This window comes from Condylura cristata, unplaced genomic scaffold (genome assembly GCF_000260355.1).
Source record: "Condylura cristata isolate star-nosed mole 26May11 unplaced genomic scaffold, ConCri1.0 scaffold00018, whole genome shotgun sequence".
In the NCBI taxonomy this organism is placed as follows: domain Eukaryota; kingdom Metazoa; phylum Chordata; class Mammalia; order Eulipotyphla; family Talpidae; genus Condylura; species Condylura cristata.
The window spans coordinates 37,407,314-37,431,762 of record NW_004567119.1 but is presented as its reverse complement, the minus strand read 5'-3'; the positions used below and the strand labels follow the sequence as shown (position 1 = coordinate 37,431,762).

The following is a 24,449-nucleotide window of genomic DNA, read 5'->3' as shown; positions in this document are numbered from 1 at the left end:
AAATCCCAATTTTCCAAACTCAGGGTTTGGGGTTTTTACAAAGGCTTCATTGCACAGGCACAATTGAGTAAATCATTGGTCATTGGTTTTGGGTTCAACCTTCAATATCTCCCACTTCCCACTTAAAGAGGAGACCAGGGGTACTGAGAATAAAAGGTTTACAATCCTCTAGGCACTTTGTGATTCCTTTGGCAGCCGGTGGTGTGATCTAGAACTCATGATTTTAATATAACAAAGACCTTTATTGCTCTCATCATTTATATAAATTTCAAGGACTTTAGGAACTCTAGATCAGAACCTAAACAAAAATCAAATATGTAATTCTTATAAATCACAAAATTATACTATCTACTTATCTTATTGTTCTGTCTCCTAAAAAATACTCAGTGAAAAACTCAGTAAAAATGAATCTCTAAATTTTGACAATCATATGGAAATACTGTTTCTCACATAAAGAAACAGAATCCTTGGAGCCATGCCTTATATTAGGTGAAGAGGATTTAGTTCAGCAGACAAGACTATCGTAAAAGGTTAAAATCATAACAAAAGGAGAACAGAAGCAATTTGAAGAGGCTCCCACAGGCCAAATTGAGGACAACACACAAAAATAAGATCACAACTGCAATTATTAAAACCTGTCAAATACATTTAAACCTAGAGTTCACAATAATAAGGGGGATGGAGCAGAGTAGGAAATTTTAGAAATTCTAAGTATAGGAAATCAGTGAACAAAGAGAGTTTAAGATATAGATTGCAAAGGAAGCTGGGGAAGCTAAAAAAAATACTTAACCATTTCAACAGTTCATAGCAACAGCCTTAACTCATCTTGTCTGACTCAAATAAAATATAAAAAATTTCCACTTGTGAGATAATTGGAAATTTGAACATCAAATGAATACATGATGATACCAAAAATATTTTAAGTGTGAAAATAGTAGGTGGTTATATTTTTAAAGTAAGTTCTTAAATTATGGAGGTATATACTGAAATGCATATATCTGAAATTAACCAAAAAATAATTAGAAAGGTGAAGGGAATTTGTGGAAGTACATTTGAAGAAAGACAGACCAAGAGTTGGTAGATGCTGAAGCAAGATAATGAATCTATGTGTGCTCATTATACTGTTCTTTCCAATTTTATCCTGGTTGAAATTTTCTATATGATTTTTTTAATCAAAAGAGTAAGTTGGAAATAACAGAAAGAAAGGACACCTTTCCCTCTGAGATTGTAAATACTCTGAGTTATTTTCATAACAGCCACCCTTCTACTCTTGCCATCTTCCTCTGAAGAGGATTTTCCTTTTTTGAATCAGCTGAAATATTGCACAATTTCCTGTCAATCAACCTATAAGTTCATTACACTGAAAAACATATACATTTCTCTCACTTCCAAATAGCTAAGCAATAACCCCAATTGTTAACTTCTCCTGATATTTTCAACTTCTTAAAGGGCTCAGTCTTAACATTTAAATATGCACTTACCTCTCTGATCTTCAAAAAATAGTCCCTCTTTTCTCTACTTATAGTTCTTACTTTCCTTTGCAATGAAATTTCTTTTAACAGTTTATTCAGCAATCAAAAATGATAAACTCATGCCCTTCACAGCAACATGGATGGAGCTAGAAGGGATTATGCTCAGTGAAATAAACCAGAAAGAAAGCTAAATATATCAAATGATCTCACTCACAGGAGGAATGTAAAGAAAACAAATAAGGAATCAGAAAAAAAAGTAACTATAATATAATAAAGTGAAAATCAAAATCATCAGGTTTAGATGAGACATTCTGTAGGTGAGTAGGAAGGAGAAGAACCAGGACAGGAGTAGGAAGAGCAGAAGGGACTCTGGTGATGGTGCATGGGGGAACTGGTGGTGGGAATACATTGTACAAAATGAATTATGTAATGAATATATTTTAAAAAAATGAAAAAATGTATCTATTGTGACGGAGACTGAGAGTTATCTCTAAGAGGTCATTCTTTCTGTCTACTATTAGCTGGAAAATAAATAAAACTTACTTTCTTGAAAATGGGACATGGTAGTAAGTGTGTGCAACTAATGCATAATGTCTTTTATAACTTATCTTTTCTCTACTGATTCTTTTTAAAATAAAATTCTTAGCCTGACAGATGATATGTATTTAAATTATATTTGCATTATAAATTTAAACTATGCTATATAGTCTATACTGCTGTAAGAGATCAATATAGAAGCCTAATAATTATTGAGTCAGATATAATCTATATTAGGTTAAATATTATTTGAATGTAAACCAAACCTTTGAAGGCTTTTTGTTTCTGGACCACAAATATCGTGGGTCATCCATTATTGACATATGTTCCTGACCACTGACTCACATTCATTTTACCCTAGTACCAAGACAAGAAGTAGTTTTCTGGTATGTGTGTGTATGTGTAAAAGGAACTTTAGGAGCCAGACATAACAAGCACAAATTTCTATAAAACATTATTAACAAACTAATTAGTAAGTTATTTCACAAGCTGACTAGGAATTTTCTTGTCTCTAAAATGAAAGAGCTTTTGCAAAACTGAAAATTAAGATAAGTGAATAATGGGTTATACCACAGTGAACTAAGCAAATCTTGACTTTTTTTTTCATTATTATTCAATGTTTATTGACAATCTAGTAGGCACTAAGATGAGCTTATTCAATGACAAATAAAGTGCAGATCCTACCTTCAAAGTGATTTTAATCTGATGGGAAACAAATCTTGATAATATTATGATAGTAAGTTTTTGCAGAGTAGATCTGTTACCAGTTCATTTAAATTGACCTGTGAAACAAAACTGCAATTCTCCACTTAATTTGAGCCAACTAAGCAACTAGAAACCACAGGTCAATATCATACAATACTTTTAAAGAACATACCATATCCCACTGTAGAAAGACCCAAGTGTTTCATTCTATTTTTCACAAGTTCAGCAAGCTCTTGTCTTTCAGACCTCCTGTAGAGGTTCAGCCGCTGCTGGGTTATTTTCTCAGCTGTTTTGCCGGAGTGCTTAGGACCTTTTCTGCTCAGTCTTCTGGCCCATTGCATACTCTTTCTCCGCAGTAAGGGATGGTCGGACTGGTCACTGGACGTTGAATTGCGGTGGTGGTTGCTTCGGTGATGACCTTGCTCTTTGGAGTCTTTGGTGTCTTCCCATTCTTCTACACTGATAGATATTTGAGACTTCAAAGAAGATGGATATTGGTAGTTAGATAATTTAGGAATAATTGTATTTTGGAGTTCAACTAGAATTTGTGTGCAAGTATCTTATTATAATTATATATCTACTCATGAGAGTTTTCACAAAAAGAGCAAAATAATAATTGAAATTAATTTTCTGTATAAAACTATTAGTAAATATTTTGAAGTTATATATTAACCAGATGAAATATCTTTGTATTCTCCAGTATCACTTACTATGAAAGGATTTAATTTTTATGCATCAGAATTATCATGAATGACTACTAGCTTGGAATAGTTTGAAATCAAAAACAACTAAGAAGCTAGATACCCTATGATTTTGCTAAATTTACATGTATTATACATGAAATTTAAATAAAAATTATGAATTTTCTTAGTTTTGGAATTAATGTTATTTTGAAGGTTTTAAAATTATTGCTCCTTTTAAGGATATCATTAGAAAGAACTTTATATAATGCTAATTTATTCCCTGATGATCCAGAACAAAAGAATTTTAAAATCATGTATTATTTACTCATTTATAAAATACCCTCTGATTAAAATATCACATTTTATAGAAATTGGTCTCAGTATTACAGGTGAAAAAAAAAACATAGTAAATACTAATGTTTTGCTAATGTATTCCAAAATCACAAATGAAACTTAAATCAGGCTACCTTCCATAGGAGGAAAAAACAATAAACAAACTCATAAAGTCTAATTTGATGTACACTTTTATTATTATATCTGATATAAAAGCACTCCTTGATTTTATTTCCTTCACAAATAGAAGATTTATGTGCCAAAATTGTTGATTTTCATACCAAGCAGCAGTCATATGAAATATAACACTGACCAAAGCAGAGTTTTACTTTCCAGAAGCATGTACATGCAAATGAAAACTTTCTGAAATTCACCCTACATAAGAGAAACATTCATAAATCTGCTGTTTCCCTTCTATGGGTGAAAGTTTGCACTTCAGCTAAAGCATGCATATGTTGCTGGCTTTCAAAGTAACAGAATTGAAATTACCAACTTAAGTAAGACCAGGAGGGTGTTCTAATAAAATCCTTTAAAAGTCAATAGAAATTATGGATTTTCAGTCAATGCTTTACACATAAATCCTAATGGCTATTAGGAGATAATCTCACACTTAAATTCAATAAAAAGGCTAACCTCATATTTATTTCAAAATAGTACTATACCACAGTTTATAAAATGAATTCTTTAACATTCCTAACTTTATTACAAGAGAATATTTGAGTAAAACTTATAACCTAAGTTATATTTCAGAGCTTAATCTGGAAATTTCAAAATTTTAAATGCTGTGTGTTGCAATAATGGATATCTTTATAAGTTTTAACTTACTCTAGTTTCCACTACTTGATAATATACTGAAAATCTTAGGTAAAACTAAAACAGGTTAGCTTTAAAGTAATATCCATTATCAGTAGACTATTCATTAGTAGCTTGAAGTTACAGGTACGTGATAGCAAAAATGAAAGCATGTTGGTTCAATCATATTTGACACTGCTGAGTTTTGTGAAACATAATCATATCCAAAGTGAAGTTTCCTTGGTAAACATTTAATAAATCCCAAAGGAATCAATATATTGGAACTAACATAAAAACATTTTTTCTTTTAAAGATTTATTTATTCATACAGAACTGGGGTAGAACAGGCCAGAGATGCGGAGGGTGAGAGGATTCACCAGAGACAGAGTGGGGAGCAGAACGGGCAGATCAACAAAGCACACTGCTGAGGGGAGCAGCGGGCAGGTCAGGAGAGGTCTGCCACGCCATGTGGATCTCCTCGAACTCATGCGGAAGTGGCTTTAGATTCTTAGTTCAGTGCTTTAATCCGCTACGCCACCAGGGAGGGCCATAAAAACATTCAAAAAAGTAATAAATTATAGATTATAAAACCTTCAATAAATAATTTAAGATGTTTGCATTTATTTAGTAAAAAGAATTTGAAGTCACTAAATGGACTCAGAACTATGATATAGGGAAAAATAAGTCATATCAAACAATATGGTTATTATGATAATTAGATCTTCTGTCTGAAATTCAGCAACATCAAACACAGATTTCACCTAAGTTAGATTTCGGTTGGTAAATTTGGCATAAATTTCATTCTTGATGACTAAATTCTACCATTACTTTGATATTCAAAATGGACTTTTTAAGTTGAAAATGCTTATATTAAAAATGATTTCATTAATTATATCAATCTTGGTAGTTTATGTTAAGCACTAAAACATAATGGCAATTATCATAGTGTAACTGAAGAAAGTGGCAAATAAAATTAAAAATGTCAATCAGATGAAAACAACATCAAAGTTTTAGGAATAAACTTGTATGTCTACACACCTAATGTATCAAATAAGAACTAAAAGGAATGTTTTATATCACATGATCTCCATTATTCTCTTTTGTACCAAGTCAATTGTGTTGAAGGTGTGGATCTCACTCAGGGACAAACAGTCCACAACCATTAAGTGGACATCTGTTAAGGAGACCCACATAGTAAGATGTGTGCTTTCTGAATTACTATATTAATATGATTTGAGGACAGACAGATAAAACTAATTTGTAATCCAATTAGGAAATACAAGTACACTAAGTTGAAAATAGACAATATTGCTATACGTCTCAACTTCATTAATTTGCTTTATTTTAAAATCTAAAAAAATATATTAAATCTTAAATATTACTTTTCTTCAACAGTTTTGAAGTCATCTATTAAATCGTTTGAGGAATGGGAGACAAACACAATACTTACTTGTGATGTTATTTCTCGAAACTGACATAAAGTGAGGGAAAAAAACATACAAAAAACAATGTAAACAAGACTAAACAATACACACATGAAATATTCTGTATTAAGAACAAATATGACATACTACATGCACTTCTATCCTGTGTTTGATTGTTTATCCTGGAGTTTTGGAATAAAAGTAGGAAAGCATAAGCTCTTTTTAAAAGTTTACCAGAGAGTTGTTAATGTTAGGCAGTTTCTTTGGGTCATTTTGAGGGGTGGGGGGTGGCTAAAGTTGCCTTTTTAAGGGTTAATACAAAATAAAAGTGGTGTATAAGAAAATGCAGCAATTGGTAGAAGCTTATGAAAAATACTATATTCATAAGAGAGTATCTGATGCGACACCAACAATCATTATTGATATTCAATATCTGTACTATTTAATATCTGTACTATTAAAATGAAGCTACCAAAATACGGGGTGAGAGAGGGGAAGCACAAACAGGAGAGTGGTCCAGTGAACTACAGTGGAGGTTTGGATGGGTTTTGGTTGTGGTGCATTGTCCAGGTGTGAAGTCTGTACCCTTCAACACACAGGGTTGGCAAACTAATGTTACCTCAGTAAATAGAATTAAATAAATAAATAAGAATATACACATTTTCCCATGTAATTCACTAAGTGTTTTTTTCAGTTAAAAAAATCTAACATTTGTTTTAAAAATTAGATTTTATAAGAAATGTTTCTATAAATTTAGTTCCAGATTGTTCTTTATATCTGATGTTACTTTGCCCATCATTCTGAGGACTTCCTTGGCCTCATTCTTATAGCTTTGTTTCCATCAAATGTATGGTTTCAACTACAGCAGTTAGTTCATTATAGAAGTAAAGTAACATTTATTTTTCCATCCTTATTTATAAATTTTGTGGTCCTATTTTATATTCATTTAATTTACTAACCTAATTTTTTTCCTACATTAGGGAGAACATAAAACTCAAATAAAATTTAGATACAGGTTAGTAATTTATAAGCATTGTACTGAAGTATCTGTACTGTAATATGAAGAATGACAAAAAATATGTTATATTTCTTTGTCAGCAATACAAATACTCAAATTATCATACCAGCAGTATATACAACATGGATCAAAGTCCCTTCACATGCAAAATAACTGACAAGAGCTTGGACTTAATCAAGGATAGAATTTACTATGTTGAAATTCAAAACGCCTATATAAGAACATAATACTCTATTGTATAGAAATTTCCTTTTACATACCAAATTCAAATAGACATAGTTACTCAGTAGGTATGAAAACACTTCTCTTAACCTTTAATTAATAGTAATAATTTTTTGGATACAATATTCTTAAAATTTTAAGCATACCTAGCCAGCCTATTTTACATATTTAAATGGACTTATATTTCTACTGTGAGTCATTCCTGATTCCTTCTACTTTGGTGTAGTTCCTTGTGGTGTGAACTACAGGATCCACAGCTAATAACGAACTGTAATTCAGGAGCAGAGAGATCAAATATAGTTCCTTTTAGTCCTCCTGAAGCTATAGTGAAGTCATCAATTAGCACCTCAGAAAACCAGAAGCATATCTCACAGTCCTATATATCACTTATTTAAATATCAAAGTACTAACTTTAACCAGAAAACAAAAATCTACTCAATTATTCTTATGTTTCTGTTTTGCTACATGGATTGAGTGATTTTACTACAAACTGATTTAACAATTACATGGACTATTAAAATTCATATAAAATGATGTGAGTCTTACAGCTGCGGTATCTTTGCATAAGAACAATACAACTAACCAGAATTTCTAATATATTTAAGTTTGCAAAGAAAAAAATTATCAAAAATATAACCCATAATTTACATGAAATTACTTCTTTAGATGCTGATAGGGTCATGTGTTTATGCAAAATGTTTATTTCACAGGACAGTCTAACTTACAAGGGATATAAAAACCATTTAAAACCCATATAATATCACTAGATCAAAATGTGGTTTTCCCAGGAATTTCAGCCATCAAGAATTCTGTTTCATATTAATGAACTCTAGTTTGTTTTTAAAATTACTGAACTATATAAAAGTCTCCCACTTTTACTGGGCTTTATGTCCTGCCTACTATTTAATCTAGAGTTTAAAAAAAATGAATTTCAGTGCTTGTTAAGTTTCTTTGTTCTCATTTCCTCCAAATGTTAATATATAACAAATAAAGAAGTTTATTAGAAAGCTTGATTGTTTGTCTTGGAACTCCTCTTATATGTGAGATTACTTATTAGAATTAGCTTACTTCCTGAAAATCCTCTGGAAATGAAAAATGCTAGATCTACAAAAGGATTTCAGAGGCCAACTAGAATAATACATTAGCCAGCAATATATGATCAAACACTGGTGTAGTTTCCTGAAACAATCAGTTGATAGGTTTTAACTTCTGCAAATGGATATTATATACTCTAACAGTATTGTTTTTAATTTTATATGGCATTTTTCAGAAGTCAGTTCCCATGATTAAGAGTAGCAGTCTTTAAGCAGCTTAAACACTAAAATATTAACACCTTGATATTTCCAAACCTCAGATGTAGCAAGTTTCTGAGATTCAGTCCTGTAGATTCCAATGGGTACATCCCCAGTAGAAGAACACAACTTCTGATAAAGTCTGGCATAAGTTCTGATCCATAGGTCATCTTCAGTGATTTTCATCTATAACACATATGAGAATTATCTACATATTAAATTTTAAGACCTAAAAACCCAATGGCTTTTTTTCTTTTCTTGAAGGCAGAATAATTAATACTTTGAAATCTCATAGAGGTATTTTATAAGAGTTTACATTTAACCTCAGTCTTATCCTTAGGATTCACCCAAACTCAAAAACAAAAACAAAAACAAAAAAACCTGTAATTTTTGGTAATATGGCCTTGCCTTAGTTAAATCCATAGGCAAGAGTTATTGATAACTGACTGGGAGATTTGAAAAATGTGGAGATTTTTTTTTTAATGTTGGAGCAACTTTAGGCTGCTACCAAATTTAGCAGTCAGGGTTGGCCAAAAGTAAATACCTTAAAATACACAGGCACTTCCAGGAAACCAAACTGTCCTATCAAAAGTTCTTATAAGACCAATACTAAGAGAGTTGTGCAACAGGCACAGGACTAACAAACAAGAGGCATAAATGCTCTCTCTTTGCTAACTGTAAGTTTAAATCGCCAATTCAAAAATACATTTGGAAATAGTATGGTCATGTATAAGACCAAGGGATTATATGATTTTTTTTTTTAAGACCTATGGCATCCTGTATCAGAAACTACTATCAGTCTCAAAATGTCAGACTGGAAAAAAACCACTCTGATATTTGTATGGAGTGACTTTTAATCATGATTGTTCATTACCATACTTTGCATTCCCTAAAATTTTTGGAGGAAAAAAAATGATGCTACTAGTATGTGTATACTCCTTCCCATCTCCCCTCCCCCACACACACTGCAGGTCTCTCTAGATATATATGACCTAGAAGAGTTAGCTGAAGTACATTAGAGACAGATATAGAACGTCCATCAGGGGGCAATCTTATATCTCAGAGTTTAACTTACAGAACAAAGAAACCCTGATCCTGGTGTAGTGTCCAATCCTAACAGAAGTCTGGTGATAGAAATCATGTAATCCTTCACAAAGGACTGCAATATAAACAAAATATGTATTTATTATGTGTACAATAGCCAGGAGTAAACAATTTGGCACTTTCAAATGGTAGTGATATCCATAGGATACTTCTAACACATACATCATTAACTTTATGAAAAAGGAAATCAGTTTTTTAAAAAGAAAAATAATAAAAGAACCTTCTACTATTATTAAAATATAAGATTTGTTGTATTTAACTTATGACATATGGAAAATAATTACTCTCTAGAATATCAATACGGTTATTTTAAAGATTTACTTATTTATTTATGAGTAAAAGAACACTGGTCAGGAGCGTGAGTGGATTCACCAGAAACAGAGTGGGGAGCAGAACAGGTGGCTTCACTGAAATACACTGCTGAGGGGGGAAGCAGGTGAGAGGAGAGGTCTGTTGGCCATATGGGGGTTAACTTCCTGGCTGGATGTCACTTAGGTGGTAGCAGGTAATAGTTCTGAGACTCAGCCTCCATTTATATGCTTTTAACACATGCATACTACTAGATGTGATAAAAGCTGAGTTGAAATAAAATAGAGAATATCAAAAACCCTTGAATGAACTAAAGTTTGCAATGTAAAATTTCTAATATTTGAAGTAAATAAAAATGTGGATAAAGTAATAGTTTATTTTTAAATTTTATCAGATATTAGCATGCTAATAAATCAGATATATTTTGTTATGTACTAAACCATGTGACTCAATAGTTAACAATATTTCCAATTTTTTCTGCTTATTTTTAATTCTGAGTGAAAAAATTTCACTTGATACAAGCAAATTTCACCATGACAAGTAATAATTACTTGATAAATTTTATGAAATGACTGCTTGAATTTGATCTTCAAGTGTTAAAAAGTTTAAAATTAATTGTTTTGCATTGCAAAGACTTTTACAGTATCTTTCATATAAATCCACTGTATTTGTTAGTTGCTCCTTGAGCTTACCACTAGGGTCAGAAAACAAAACCCTGCTATCTAAAGAAGAACATAAGCAAACACACCAGTCCTCATTTTTCAAGCCAAAGAAATGTCATTTTAAATTTCAAGGTATTTGAAGTAGAAGTTAACATGGGATTATTCGGGGGGCCCCAAACTGAGTTGTGACATGTTTCTAGAGTTTAGAAATTATAGACTTCATTCGTAGCTCAGTGTGTGCTAAAGAAGAATTTTACAAAAGATTTCAGACACTAAAAAATACTATTTTTCATAATGTATAGTGGAAAGTACTCATGGAAAGGAAAAACCGAAGATTTGCCAGAGAACTATTTTAAATTACTTTGGAGCCAGATGTGGTAACACAACTCATTTAGTGTTGTCACTAATAAATTTCTTGTCCTGAAAACATTTGTCTTGTAACTTCACCATCTTTGTAACTCCTTTGTAAGTCTTTTTGTAACGGTGCGCCAAAAAAAGATGTGGGCAACCCCACCTGGTACCACATAATCCACACATCAAATCTCAGACAATTTAATCATAGAAGACTCATTTTCAGTTTCATATAGTAGCTTTTTAATTTTGTTTTAGAGGATTCCTGTTTGTTTAATAACTTGTTTTCAAATTCTACAAAGATGAGAATAGAAATAAGTCAAAATACGAGTAAGCTGTGTTTCCAGTGGGAAGCAAAAAGTGACTATGGAGAAGATGTAACTGAAAGAATCTTGTAGTAAATTAAACAAAAGGTACCATAAGAAATTAAACTATTATGTAAATAGTTTAATACCACAGAGATAGGGGTGGTTGCATCTGATGGGTGCTGTAGCCTGTGTATTCTCACTGGGTGATTTGTCTTGTGGGGAACTAGTGACCTCATCTGTAGTCAGTGGTTGATAATATTGACTGTCTCACAGTTTTCTTTGGGGAGGCAAGTCAAATTATATCTAGTGATAGAGTTATATTAACAGTCAGTCTCTATGCAACTCTAGTTTAATAATCGTTCTTAAATACATAAGAGGAAGGGCTAAAACACCAATCACATTAGTTATTATTTAGTATATTTAAGAATAAAAGAATGCTTATTATATAATTTCAAGATACATATATACACACATATGTAATGTTTTACATTTCTAATATTTTCTTACCCATAAATGAGCAGTCTTCACCTATCTGAAAAATGTACTTGAAAGTATCTCAGTTGATGACCGGGTAAGGTATCTAAACTGATGGCTACTTTGGAAACTAATGTTGCTGCAGTCACTCCAGAAAACATTATTCTCTGCATCTTTGTTTATAACAAAACCATTGGCAAAAATGAAGAGGAAGAAATAAGTATTGCTAAAAAAAAAAAAATGAAATGGAAAAAGGAAAAAAGAGAAATTTTCTATTTCTACAAATGCTTTTCCTTTTACTTATATATTAATCTTCCTCATGAGCATACTTAATCATAAAGAACTATGGCTATAGTATAAAAATAGAGTAGTATAAAGTATAGTATAGTATACTGTTCAGGATAAAAACCTGAAATATACTGGTGCAATAATGACACCAAGTATTTGACACTAGTGATGGACCTTGATCAGTTTCAAGACTGTTCTTCAAACAGGACTTCTGCTCCATTTTCCATTAAGAGACTGGAAGTACACGTGTGTGGGGGTGAGGTGTGTCCTTCCTCCATCAGGAATGGACTTTGTGACCAGAGAATGTTTCTGGTAACTTCAGTGGGAGCTGCATGTTTATTCTTCACTGTGTTTGTTCCTGCTCATCTGGCAAACGCAGATGTTTCTGACATTGCTGGAGGCATACTCGTGGGCTTAATTAGCCCAAAGGCCAGTAGAAAAGCTTAAACACTTTTTGGATTAGTTTATTCAGTCAAGCATGGTAGAAGAGGGAACATAAAATATGGAATCTGAAAGGGAAAAGGTACACAAAATGCTTTAAAATCATCAAATGAAAGTTCTGCAGATATCATTTTTGGCTTTGGTGGTAATCTTTAGAAATGATGTGATTACTTTAACCGGTGATATGAAATATTATGGTCATTCAGTTTTTGCAGTTTATTTCTTTCACTGTCACTCCCAGAGGTTTTGGCTTTAAACTGTTTGAAGATTGAAATACATTTGTGTGAAATAACTCCAAGAATTCTCAGCTAACAATGTTAACTTACACACATTATTTGGCACAAATTTTTGTTGCAAATATGTAATATATATATATTTTACAGTATGCTATAATTAGCGGAGTCTTAAGACATCACTGGTTTATCAGTTTACTATCATCAACTGCGTATCTTCTTTCAAACCTGGAAAAAATTCATAATTATTTTGATATGCTGTTTTTTTTAGCTTGTATTAAGTCTAGTAATATCTGAAAAAGGTAATTAAATGTCATAGTTAACATAGGAAGAAACTGAATGTTTAAAATCTAGCTCACAGATTATTCTGAAAAATGTTTTCCTTACAAAACATTTTGTAGGCACATTTAGGTCATTAAATGTATGAATTAAAATACTTAATTACCTTTAAAGGCACTTTAACAAGTCCATGAAAAACACTAAGTAAGACATTAATTTAATAACATCCAAATGCAATATAAACAGCTTACAAAAACAAGAAGCACGGCATACCTGATACAGAAGCGTGTCCAACATGCTGATGCTAAACACCCGCCCAGCAGCAAAAGGCAGTCGAAACATGAAGGCCAAATTGGAACCTCTCTCTCGTTCTTTCTGTTCAGAAATTTGAGAGGGAAACATTTGATGAGCATTCTATATTTTGAAATTATCTATTTAAACATATTTTTCCTGATGTATGTGATATTTTCATTCTGCTTTTTAATTTATAAGTATGTGTCATTATTTACCATTAAATTTAAAAGTTCTGTTGCCACTATCTCCCTTTCATAAATGAAAGGATGAAAAAGAAATGCTTGTTTAAGCTTAGATGAAATTCTTTTTCATTTTTTTTGAAATTATATAGCATTATAACTTTGTAGATTTCAGGTGTGCATTATAAGTCCACTTTTGTACATAATGCATTATCTTCCCCACTAAAGTACAGTTCCATTCTTCACTATGCAGTTGCCTTTTTACTCTATTTACCATCCCTTTTCCAAACTTAAAAGGAATTTCTTATCATAAAGTTAACCTTATACTTAAATGAAAACCTCAAAAATGCTGATTTCTTTTGTTGCCAATAGGAGAAAGATCCAGCAAACTGAAAAATGATCTGCTCTCACTCTTCCAGGCAATGAGAGTAAACTATTATAAAAGCAGTAATTTTGGGGTTTCTCAAGGGAAGCAAAGCATTCCATTGCCCTATTTTAAGAATGGGTAGGATTATTCAAGGGGTGAGGCTCAATGAAGAATGAGGCTTGATGAATGAGGGACGAGGAATGACTGTATTGCTGGCTGACAGGATGGTATGAGAAACAGATGAGACTAGGGCTCAGCAAACAAGAAACAAGAAAAGTGACTCCACCGTCCTCGCCATATCTATCAGGCTGAAAAGGCTTTCCAGACTAACAAATAGCCTCACTTGAGATCTAGTGAGAAAGTAAAGAAAAGGCAGGTAAGTGTTACTTACCCCAGTTTTGGTCTATGAACATTATATCATAATACATTTTGTAATTTACTTGCTTAGGTAGCAAGTCTGTAAGTCCTCTAACATATTCCTTAATTGTTTTGTCTGGGTGGTTTGGGGATGATTGTTTTGTCTGGGTGGTTTGTATGCCTAGTTGGTTTAAGTTATATATAATGATAGCATTAAGGATAGACACCTTCAAGGAACTCTTCTATAATATCTATCATAGGGGAAATTATTTAAGATTAAGTCACAAATAGGTGTTCATTTCCCTGGCATAACAAATTCAGTTCCATCAAACTGTTCCTATTGCAGACACCAGGTGAAAGTCCCCCATGTCCCTAGGCCAACAGTACTTCTGTCCATCTAGTTACAAATCTGGGGCTTCCCAGAAACCCCTTCAGGTCTGGTAATTTGCTAGAATTATCACAGAACTCACTAAAATATTATACTCCTCAATAATTGTCATTTAGTTTTCAGGATACAAATGATTAGCACCTGGCAAGTCTGGAGGCTTCTGAGTATGGGCCCTGCCCTCAGGGATCAGGATGTGCAGCATTACTGGTCCTTCAGTATTTCTGCCAACAAGGAAGCTCTCAAAACCTTGTTGGGTAGATATGTAGATAGATATGATCAAATAAATCACTAAGTACAAGATTAAATTCAATATCCAGTCCTCTCTACTCCTTAAATCATGTAAACACTTTCTCTGGTGACAAGAGCAGCTTCATCCTGAAGCTGTTAAGGTCAGTCTCCTCCATGAGTTGCTTGCTAGTATAAAATCAGGCTTGGTTGAAAAGTATGAGAAAGACTAGATACTCCTGTAATTCAGGAAATTCTAAAGGTTTTTGAAGCTCTGTGGCAGGACAAAGACTAGGGAAATATTATACCACACTATTCATCTCACATTTTCATTACTTTGCTTCTCACATCAGTGTATAATTACCATATGATTGCTAAAGTCTAATTATGATCATCACTGGAGAGTGGTGATAGTTCAAAGGAAATTTAAGGGGTATATTCTTGATATTCTCGAAGAAAACTATGCCATAAGCATGAATAAGATTTTTTTAATGACATGCATCAAAACGGGAGAAACGATGTAAGTCATTAGAGAGAGCTGAAATGAGAATTTCACTTTTTTTATTGTTTTGCTGTTCCCTTTCATTGTTCTTTGTTCCCTTTCATTGTTACCTCTCATCTACTCTTCATTTCTGCTTAGTTTTTCTGCTGCGTTTCTATTGCCTGCTATGTTTTTCATTAGAAGTGTCAATGGCCAATAGGACTAATGACTGCACATAAAGTATATTAAAGGAAAGAGTGATGGGAATATTCAAGAAGCAATATATAAAAAAGCAACAAAAGTGGACAACACAAAGGAAAAGGCCAGAGAAAATGACAGTTATGATGCTCAGGAAATATACTGACAGACTTCCAAATTGGAAGGATGTAAATGCCACTTATCACACGTGAGAGGGAACCTTGACTGTCCATATAAGCCAGTTCCTTTTAGGCACATGACTGAACACCACTTCCCAGTCTCCCAGAAGTTAGGTGTGGCCATATGATTGAGTTCAGCCAAGGCTAAAGAATTACTGTCATGTACAACTGCCAGACGTGTTCCATAAAATCTTCCATGTTTAATATGGCTGGGTATACTGTCATCTGCTGTGTTTTGTTAGACATTACAAGATAGCTACTCAGGTAAGAACTAGTTTCAATAGTTTTGCAGGAAGTAGAAAGCTCAAAGATTAGAAGTCTTCAGATTTACAAAGAATCTGTTTCCCTATGCCAACAGAACACATTTGTGTTGGTGACATCTGGGAAACTCACTTTCAACAAAATGTACAACTGCAAAGCCCTGTGTAAATATAAATTTCTTGACATAGGAAATCATTTGTTGTATTATGGATATAACTGATATTATAAGCAATGACACATTCCCACTGTATTTAACTGTCATAAAACATGCCATCAATTAATGATGGCATCATTAATATCCATCATGAATATAAATAGTTCAAACATACTACTTCACATTTTTGAAATGATAAAATAAAATTTTGGCACAAAAATAGCTCAAAAAGCATTTTATGTTAAATATCTTATGGCTTTTTCTTCTATTCTATAAAGAGAAATTTTCTAGTTATTCTTTTTTACCAACACAATAAAATCCAACTTATTTAATAATGTGGATTCTTACCTTTTCCAGTTTTGATAGGGCAAGAGAGTAACAGTCTTTGGCTCTGAATTGCATGAACCTCATGTTGGCTGGGTGTGTAAGCTCAGTGATAATACTGAGACTGGAAAATAACCTACATTTAAAATATTTACATTACATTAACAACCCAATATGTATTCTTTATAGCAACATATTTATGAATGAATGATTCCTTATTTTTAGGCATGAATCGACATGCAATTGCAAAAGCAGGAAGTATCACATAAAATGTTCTATAATGTTAGAAAAATTACACAGTTAAAAAAATTAACCAACATTTTAGCACAATAAGAAAAATAGACAAAAATATTTGGCTTCTATTAGATACTTTCTTCCTGCATAGAAGAGAAACTCATAAAGCTGATTTAAGAATTTAGAATACTGCTTTATAGAAGATATTGAAATGAAAATTCCTATGAATAACAAGCTGATTGGCAAAAATTTTGCATGATGAGCTTATTGTCCATAATAGAAGCTCTTTGATATCTATGGCTCCCTATTTTCATAGTGTGGAGTTTAAATGTCAAATTTTGCCATAATGAATTTCTCCGAGGTGGCAATATTTTAATTGAAATAGCATTTCATTGTAATGAATTCAGACCAAGGTTCAATCAATAATGTTCTAAAAGGATACTGAGAATTTCTACATATTGAAACATTGCATTAGATTTTCCTATTCACCCCATATGCCAAAAAAAAAAAAAAAAGCAGATGTGTACATGATTTTTTTTCTAATGCCTGACATCTATGTATTCTGGGTAGCTTTGGGTTAGAATATTTTAAGATTTCCCATGGTAACCACTTCATGTGATAATCAGCTTTGTTCCCCCGACAATAACTGTTTTAACTCAGCCCCGGCTACAAAACTTTCCTACCACCATGTTGAACTCAAGACTAGAACTAATTGAAAATATACAGGATAAAAGTTTGTTAGTGAAGAATGAGGGGCACCCCAGGATCCCCAAAACTGCCTGCTCTGAATGGGTTCTGTCATTTACCACATCAAGACAAAACATATTCTTAGTGTATAAGACCTTCAGTAGAAAAGAACTTCAATACAATTAGTGTACAACAGAGAGAAAAAGAAAGAATATAGTTAAAAGTGTTTCCCCATAAAACACCCAAAGTTCCCCATCCCCTCATGGGTAACCCTGACAAACAGGGTTGGCCTGAAGTGAAGCCACTGAGGCTCAGCTTACCAGAAGTCTAGGCCACCCTCTGGGAAAGGGCCACTATAGGAAAATCTGGAAGGAAAAGAGCCATATCAAAATGCAAGTAGAGATAGATGAGGGCTGCCATTGTCAGGTCTCCCATCCATGTATGTTTCAAGTGTCTCCTTGCATGTCCACCTATGTCCCCGGTAAAAGGTCAAGGCTAAGAAGCAAAACATGGCCTCTTCACATGTCCTTTTACTCCAGCAGCCTCCTCCAGGTTCTCTTCTTTTCCCAGTTTTTTCTAGTTTCTCCTCAGTCCTCAGCTCCACCCCTTCTTGGGTGGGGCAGGGAACCTGTAATCTGCCCTTTCTATAGATATCACACGTGTAAACTGCCAGTTAGTAACCATAACACAGCATGTCTAGCTGATCATATTCTTTTTTTATTGTATACAAATATATTTATTTTTAAAGATAGACTTTATACATGAGGGATCTGCTGATTCTATACTTCATATTTCAAGCTTCATTATTGACTGCATTTATTACTTCTTATGCTTCTATTTATGATGAGCTGACAACCCATTTAAGAAACTATAACCATGGTCAGTTTTTAAAAAATAATATAATAGTTTATTTTTACATCATTTTATGTACTTTTTCATCTCAGTTGTAATCCCCATGGGCTTCCCATCACCAAATCACCCATGTGCCATCACCATAGTCCAGTGCATTTCCCTCCCCCCACTGTTTTTGATCCCTTTCCCCACTCCACTCCCATAAAATGTCTCTGGTATATAGCTGTTCATAATTATTATTATTTTCTTGCCTGGTCTGTTATACTCCTGCTATGAGTGAAGCCATCCAGTATTTTTCATTTTCTTTCTGATCTATTTCACTAAGCGATCTATTCTTTTTATGAGTATTAGTAGTTAGGGCACTGGTCTTCTACATACTCTAGTGCCATTTTGGTTCTTTCTAGAAGAACACACCTCCTTTAAAGTGCCCTAATCTGAACTTTAGCACTCTAGATGAGTGGGCCTTTGCCAGAACTGCTCCCTTCTCTTAGGGAAAAGATCCCTGCTTAGGAGGCAGGAGCCTAAAGATGTTTACTTAGTAGCGCCCCAGTCTGTGGCCAGGTCTTTCCGGACCTCTCAGGTCTATCTTCACTGGGTTTTGGCTACCATCGCAGTTAAGACTAAAAATTCTTTAAAGTAATTTTTCAGCCTATAATTCAATTATCTATGAAAATTGTATGTACTCTTAATTTTCTTAATTGACTAATACTACACTTTTATTTGATCAAAGCTTTGAAAATCATATCATGTTTTTGTAAATTCCACTCTTACCCCTTTCTGCCTGTCTTGTCATGTCTCCCCATCTCTGTCTCTGATGGCCTACAAACGAGTATAAATATTTCTGGCTGGCTTTACTATCCTTAAAAATGCACAAACAGGCCCTCCCTGGTGGCGCAATGGGTTAAAGCACAGCACTGAGAAGCTAAAGCCACTTCCACATGAGTTTGATTCCCCCCTGCCCCGGAGGTGACCACATGGCGTGGCAGACCTCTCCTGACCTGCCCGCTGCTCCCCTCAGCAGTGTACTTCGTCAATCTGCCTGTTCTGCTTCCCACTCTGTCTCTGGTGAAGCCTCTTACCGCCCCTGAGCCTCTGGCCTGTACCCCAGTTCTGTACGAACAAATAAATACATCTTAAAAAAAATGCATAAACATGTAAAAAAATTTTTCCCTTTGCTACCCAAAAGATGCTATTTTGATTACTTTTATAGCCTAAGAAGAGCACCAAAGGATTCAGGGATATTTCTTTTGTGCCTCAATAGGTTGATTAAAGACACGCTACAGCTCAGATTCCGTAAAGGAGTGGCGTTGTGAATTATGTGGAAATGCTTTGTGAAACACCACAATGACATACAGAAGTCACTGTTTCTTAATCGTGGTTTATTATTTCTTTAGCTTTTTTCTCTTTTCCCATCTTCTTACTTGTACTTGAATTGAGTTCTTATATCTCTACTACTTTTCTCCTTTAATTTGAAAGGCCAGCCATTATTTAAAGTTTCTCTCAAATTGAATTGAGATGAAGTTTTAAAATTGCTCAAGTTGGAATCATTCTTGCCACACTGGCTCCCCAGCATGGGACTTGAACCATTTATTACACCAAGGGATGAACCAAGACGCTGCTTAGTTTTATCCTTGACTCTATTCCATTAATACATCATTACAGCTAGAAAATCAGTTGCCCTTTAAAGGCTCAGTGCTCCTCATATTCCTTTAATTAATAATTCTGTATTACAGAATTAATAACTCTGTAATAACGTCTCAATTGTTTGTGTTTTTACTTAGGAGACAGATCTCAATGAAGGAATGGCAAGTTAACAAGATTATTTTATAGAAATAACACTACTTAATTTGTACCTATCACCTTCTTTTAACTTTTTTCCCTGTTATAATTTCCTAGGAAACTTTTAAAATTATATATATGTATATGTGTATATATATATATATTTCATCATTTTTGTACAATGTATGCTTCTGCCTCTCAGGTGTAGGCTCCATGAAATTCCCACCATCAATCAAGGTCCCTTGCTGTCACCTTCTTTTAGATGTTCTATTTTTTTTGCTCAAAAGTCACTAAGGAGAGCATTTTTTATAAATTAAAGTTCATTATTTCAGAACTTTTGAAAAATTAGAATGGTCTGATAGAAAAGTATCAATTGATTTTGCAGCTGGCACCAAAGCGCCAAGTGCAGGAAATGCCACCTACTGCCAAATTTCACATCATCTGTTAATTTGAGAATATTTTTTTAAATAAGTATTTCTAAATAACATGTCACTAGATATATTTACCTTCATATGAGTACTGCTACAGATATTATTTTATAAGCTGTGATGACAGAGATATTATTTTATAAGATGTGATAAGTGAGATGAGAGCTTTAATGGTACCAAGATGGGTCAATGAACATAAGACTCTAAAGAAATATTTAGACAATGTAGCCTATATTCATACTCTGAGCATCTAAAAAGAAAAATTAATAGACTTGGAGTTTCATATTTGTCTTTTTTCTTTCTTCACTTTTAGAAGGGTTAAAAAACATCCAAAAAGAGTATCTAAAACATAAAGAGTTAGGAATTCTCCATGCATTAACTCAAATCTTCACAGCATGAGGTAGGGGCCTTCTCATCTTAGATTCTTATCTCCATTCTCTCTTCCCCTTAGGGGAGTTGGGGGAATATGCTTCAAACTTGATTCTATTTTTTTTCTTTATTTCAGGCCTTCTGTTGCATTGTACCACGCTGTGAGGTAAGTTCAGGTATATAGGGAAAGTCTGTGTTTGTCAAGCATGACACTCAACATGGAATAAGTTTAAGACACCCACAGCTGACAGACACCAGAGTCTTGTGGTACTGCATGACACTGGATCTCTATCTGCCATCCTCTTTCAATCTCAGTAGTTTCCATCTTGTACAAGAAGTTAAAAGAGTTACTTGTTATCGCTTCAAATTCAAGAAAACTATTCTATGATTTTCCTCCAATTATGAGTTTACAGACGAGAAAACCCAAACACAGAACAACTGAATAACATTTGACTAACTTAAGGTAATATTCTAGTATGTACTAGAGTCTGGGCCACATATGTAATCAGGCTAGAGGACCACATGTTCCCCCCTACCACTTGAGTAAGTAGGTAGGTAATCACTGGAAAGGGAACCCAAATGATCTAAATAAAAAAAATAATAAATTATTAAGATTACCTAGCAACATGTTGGAGTTTCACACATTAAAAGTCAATGCTGTTTTACCACAAGCTGTAAAATTTCTGCTATCTTATCTAACAGGTTAGGACTCATGTATTTTTTTTTTTTAACATTTATTTACTTATGCACACTGGAGTGTAGGCCAGAGATGGGATGGGGGGTGAACGGATTCACCAGAGACAGAGTGGGGAACAGAACAGGCAGACTGAAATATACTGCTAAGGGGAGCAGCAGGAGGGACAGGAAAGTTCTCCTGAGCCATGTGGGTCAGCTCCCTAGCCAGGGATGGAATTGGTGCTTCACTGGCTTCAGAGCTGCACAGGGGAGGGCCCAGGGGTCATATGCTTTTGATAAACACAATTGGCCCAAACCCATTCTCTCATCTGTAAATTCCTGCCCCTTTGTTAAGCAAAAGTTGTCAAAACCCATTCAGTATCTCATCTATGAGCTCCTGCCCCTCAAACTAAGCAAGTGTTTTTATCAGCAGCATTAGGGCCCAAGGTGTGACTCCTCTCCATCTGCCCACTCACTCTCCAGTGAGCCTTCTCACAATAAAGCTTCATTTCTAACTCCCTTACTGACTTCCCCATGATTTCTTCCCTGTGTAGAAGTCAGTTTGTATTAGGATCACTCAGCACCACTAGGCCCCAATGTGTGATACATATCAGATATCCCTTACATTTAAAACTTCATCTCTATTGAAAAGAAACAGAATATACTGCTCTAGAATATGCCTTGTGAACATGGGATTCTTTTGAACTAGTCATTTTTTTTTTCTGGTAGAACTAGTCATTTTTTAAGAAACATTAAATGTAGAAAAAAAATCTGAACACTGAGAACTCACCCTTTTGCAAGAGACATTCCTATTTACCAGAAAATCTCCACTTGTATCTCCCTCTCTCTATCAGGACATACAGACTGACCAATTTCTAGAAACTCATCGATGGAAATGGCAAGGAATAAAATCTGTTTAACAATCTTACCCTTATTTATGTGCTTTTCCTTATAGCCCTCCATAACTGCTACCCCAGCCCCTAACAATTGCTTTTGTCTTTCACTGGAGATGCCACTTCAAGTCATGACTTGGGCCATTTTGTGGAGTTGCTCAGTTTTCCTGGGTATTTCCCACCTAAATATAGGAGGAACATGTTATTAAATTTCTATTTTCTCCTGTAATTTCTTTTTATAAGATTTTATTTATTTTTATGTAGGGGAGCATTGGGCAAAACAGGAGAGGTCTGCTGCACCACTAGGGTTAGCTCCTGGGTGGGGGATGGAGCTCAGGCCAGCTGTTCAGACCAGTTATACTGGATCCTGGTGGGCCTTTGGGGTATATAGCCCTGAGACTTAACCCCCATCAGGGAGGTCCATGTTTTTTGTTCTTGTTTTTTTTTTTTTAAATTACAAAGGTGTCTGTCAAGAAACTCAAAGGGTAGGTGGAAAATTATTTTGACATTTTTATAATGTAAAACTAAAAATAATGTATAATGTAAAATAAGAAAATGTTAAATATTTTTGTATTATATAAGAGGAGCTGTTCTCATACTTAAACATATGCAGGATCGGTATTTTTAGTTATGTCATCTTACATGTGCACATGTATCATGCTTGTTTCATTACCAGCTAGGTAACAGGTGATTTCCTTTGTGCATCAATAGTACTATTTAGTATAGATTGTTACTTAGCTATATTCGAATGAACTGCCACTAATTTTAGAGGGTATATTTCTCCTTATGGAACAAGAGGTTCTTACGCAAGTTCAGGGCAGGCTGTCCAGAAGCTATGACAGATTATTTATACCTCTGATTTCCAGTCTTTACATGAATATTGCAAGAAAGTTTAATTATTTTCCACATGCATTTGATAGGTGAGAGAAACTGGTTTCAAAGAGGCTAAGAAACACACTTAAGATCACAGAATTAGTGTCTGCTGGAACCTCTGGGATGGTTGTGCTACGTGAAATTTGTTGCTATAGCATATTGTTTCAAGGTATGTCACATATGTATTTAGTGCAAGCTACCAGGAATGTAGCTTTCCTTACCATTATATATCTTAAAATCATGAACATGTCACAGACACACCTCTATAAAAGGGAGATGCCAATTGCCTTCCCCCACTTACTTCCTAAGCATACTGCCTGAGCAGAGTAGTTACTGGGAAATAGGGGTGGAGGTGAAGCTGTATCACACAGGAGACAGCTGAACTCTGGAGGTTCTTGCTTTCCTGTTTGTGACTTGCACCCAGGGACTCTCAGAGTCAAATGGGGGAGAGGCATGTAGGATAACTTGAGACCAGTGGTTGCAAGACACATGGGGAGACTCCTTGGCAGAGACAATGGAGAACATTATCCTAATTTGTATCACTGTCCTAAAATTATCTAGCCCCTTAACTCCTTTTTGTGATTTCTTGCCAGAAGATACCTCAGATTTGTGGCAAGTTTTATGCTTTTAAGTCCCCATTTAGGCCCAATTATGTCTGGCTGGGTATTTGCCCAAGAGGGGATGGATAATTTTAAGGGTTTTGTTGGGAAACTGTTACCAGGAATATAATTTGTTTTCTTCCTCTTTCTATGTACAGTAAATCTACTAAAGAACTTTTGGACCAAAAGTCTGCCTCCTTTGTCTCTGTACTGTGCATGGCAGAATCCCTTTTACAGCACCCACCTTTTTTCTTTGGAGCTCCTGGGGGCCCCTCAGTCGTATGTTAACAAAATGATTAAGACATTGATGTTTAGAGAAGGAAAGTAATTTGCCTTAATCATAGTCAACTTATGTGGGACTCATGTAGCTCTCTCTTCTGAATTCTGAACTCAAATTATAAGTAGATAATAGCCTTCAATATAAACCTTACTACAAAATGATGGTAAGAAAATAGAGGGGAGATGAGAACAGAACCCATTCTTATATTTACTTCCCTTTTTTTGAGGCTCAGAACCTTCAAGCTGTTTTAGGCATCAGCAAAACTAAAGCAAAAACAAAACTCCAAAAACCTAAAAACACAATCTTTTAGATATTTAAATTTTACAATAATTTTAGGAGTAATCTTTCCAAATTACATGGATGTGATTTATAGATAACTTTGACTTTGCTCACAGCATGCAGTTTGTGCCGGTCATGATTGCTTACTCTTACCTGAAGAAGAACGT

The 24,449-nt window shown here is 34.2% G+C and overlaps 1 protein-coding gene across 1 annotated transcript in view; it reads right to left on the bottom strand.

The window, feature by feature from the left end:
• KCNT2 (potassium channel, sodium activated subfamily T, member 2) overlaps window positions 1-24,449 on the bottom strand; it is a 264,093-nt gene that overhangs the window by 10,456 nt on the left and 229,188 nt on the right. Inside the window, exons 22-27 of the mRNA XM_012726778.1 lie at window positions 16,359-16,470; window positions 13,201-13,302; window positions 9,554-9,637; window positions 8,536-8,664; window positions 5,973-5,993; window positions 2,887-3,190 (exon numbers count right to left, since the gene is read on the bottom strand). Of these exons, the coding sequence (XP_012582232.1) occupies window positions 2,887-3,190; window positions 5,973-5,993; window positions 8,536-8,664; window positions 9,554-9,637; window positions 13,201-13,302; window positions 16,359-16,470 (752 nt within the window). The remainder of the gene's footprint in view (window positions 1-2,886; window positions 3,191-5,972; window positions 5,994-8,535; window positions 8,665-9,553; window positions 9,638-13,200; window positions 13,303-16,358; window positions 16,471-24,449) is intronic.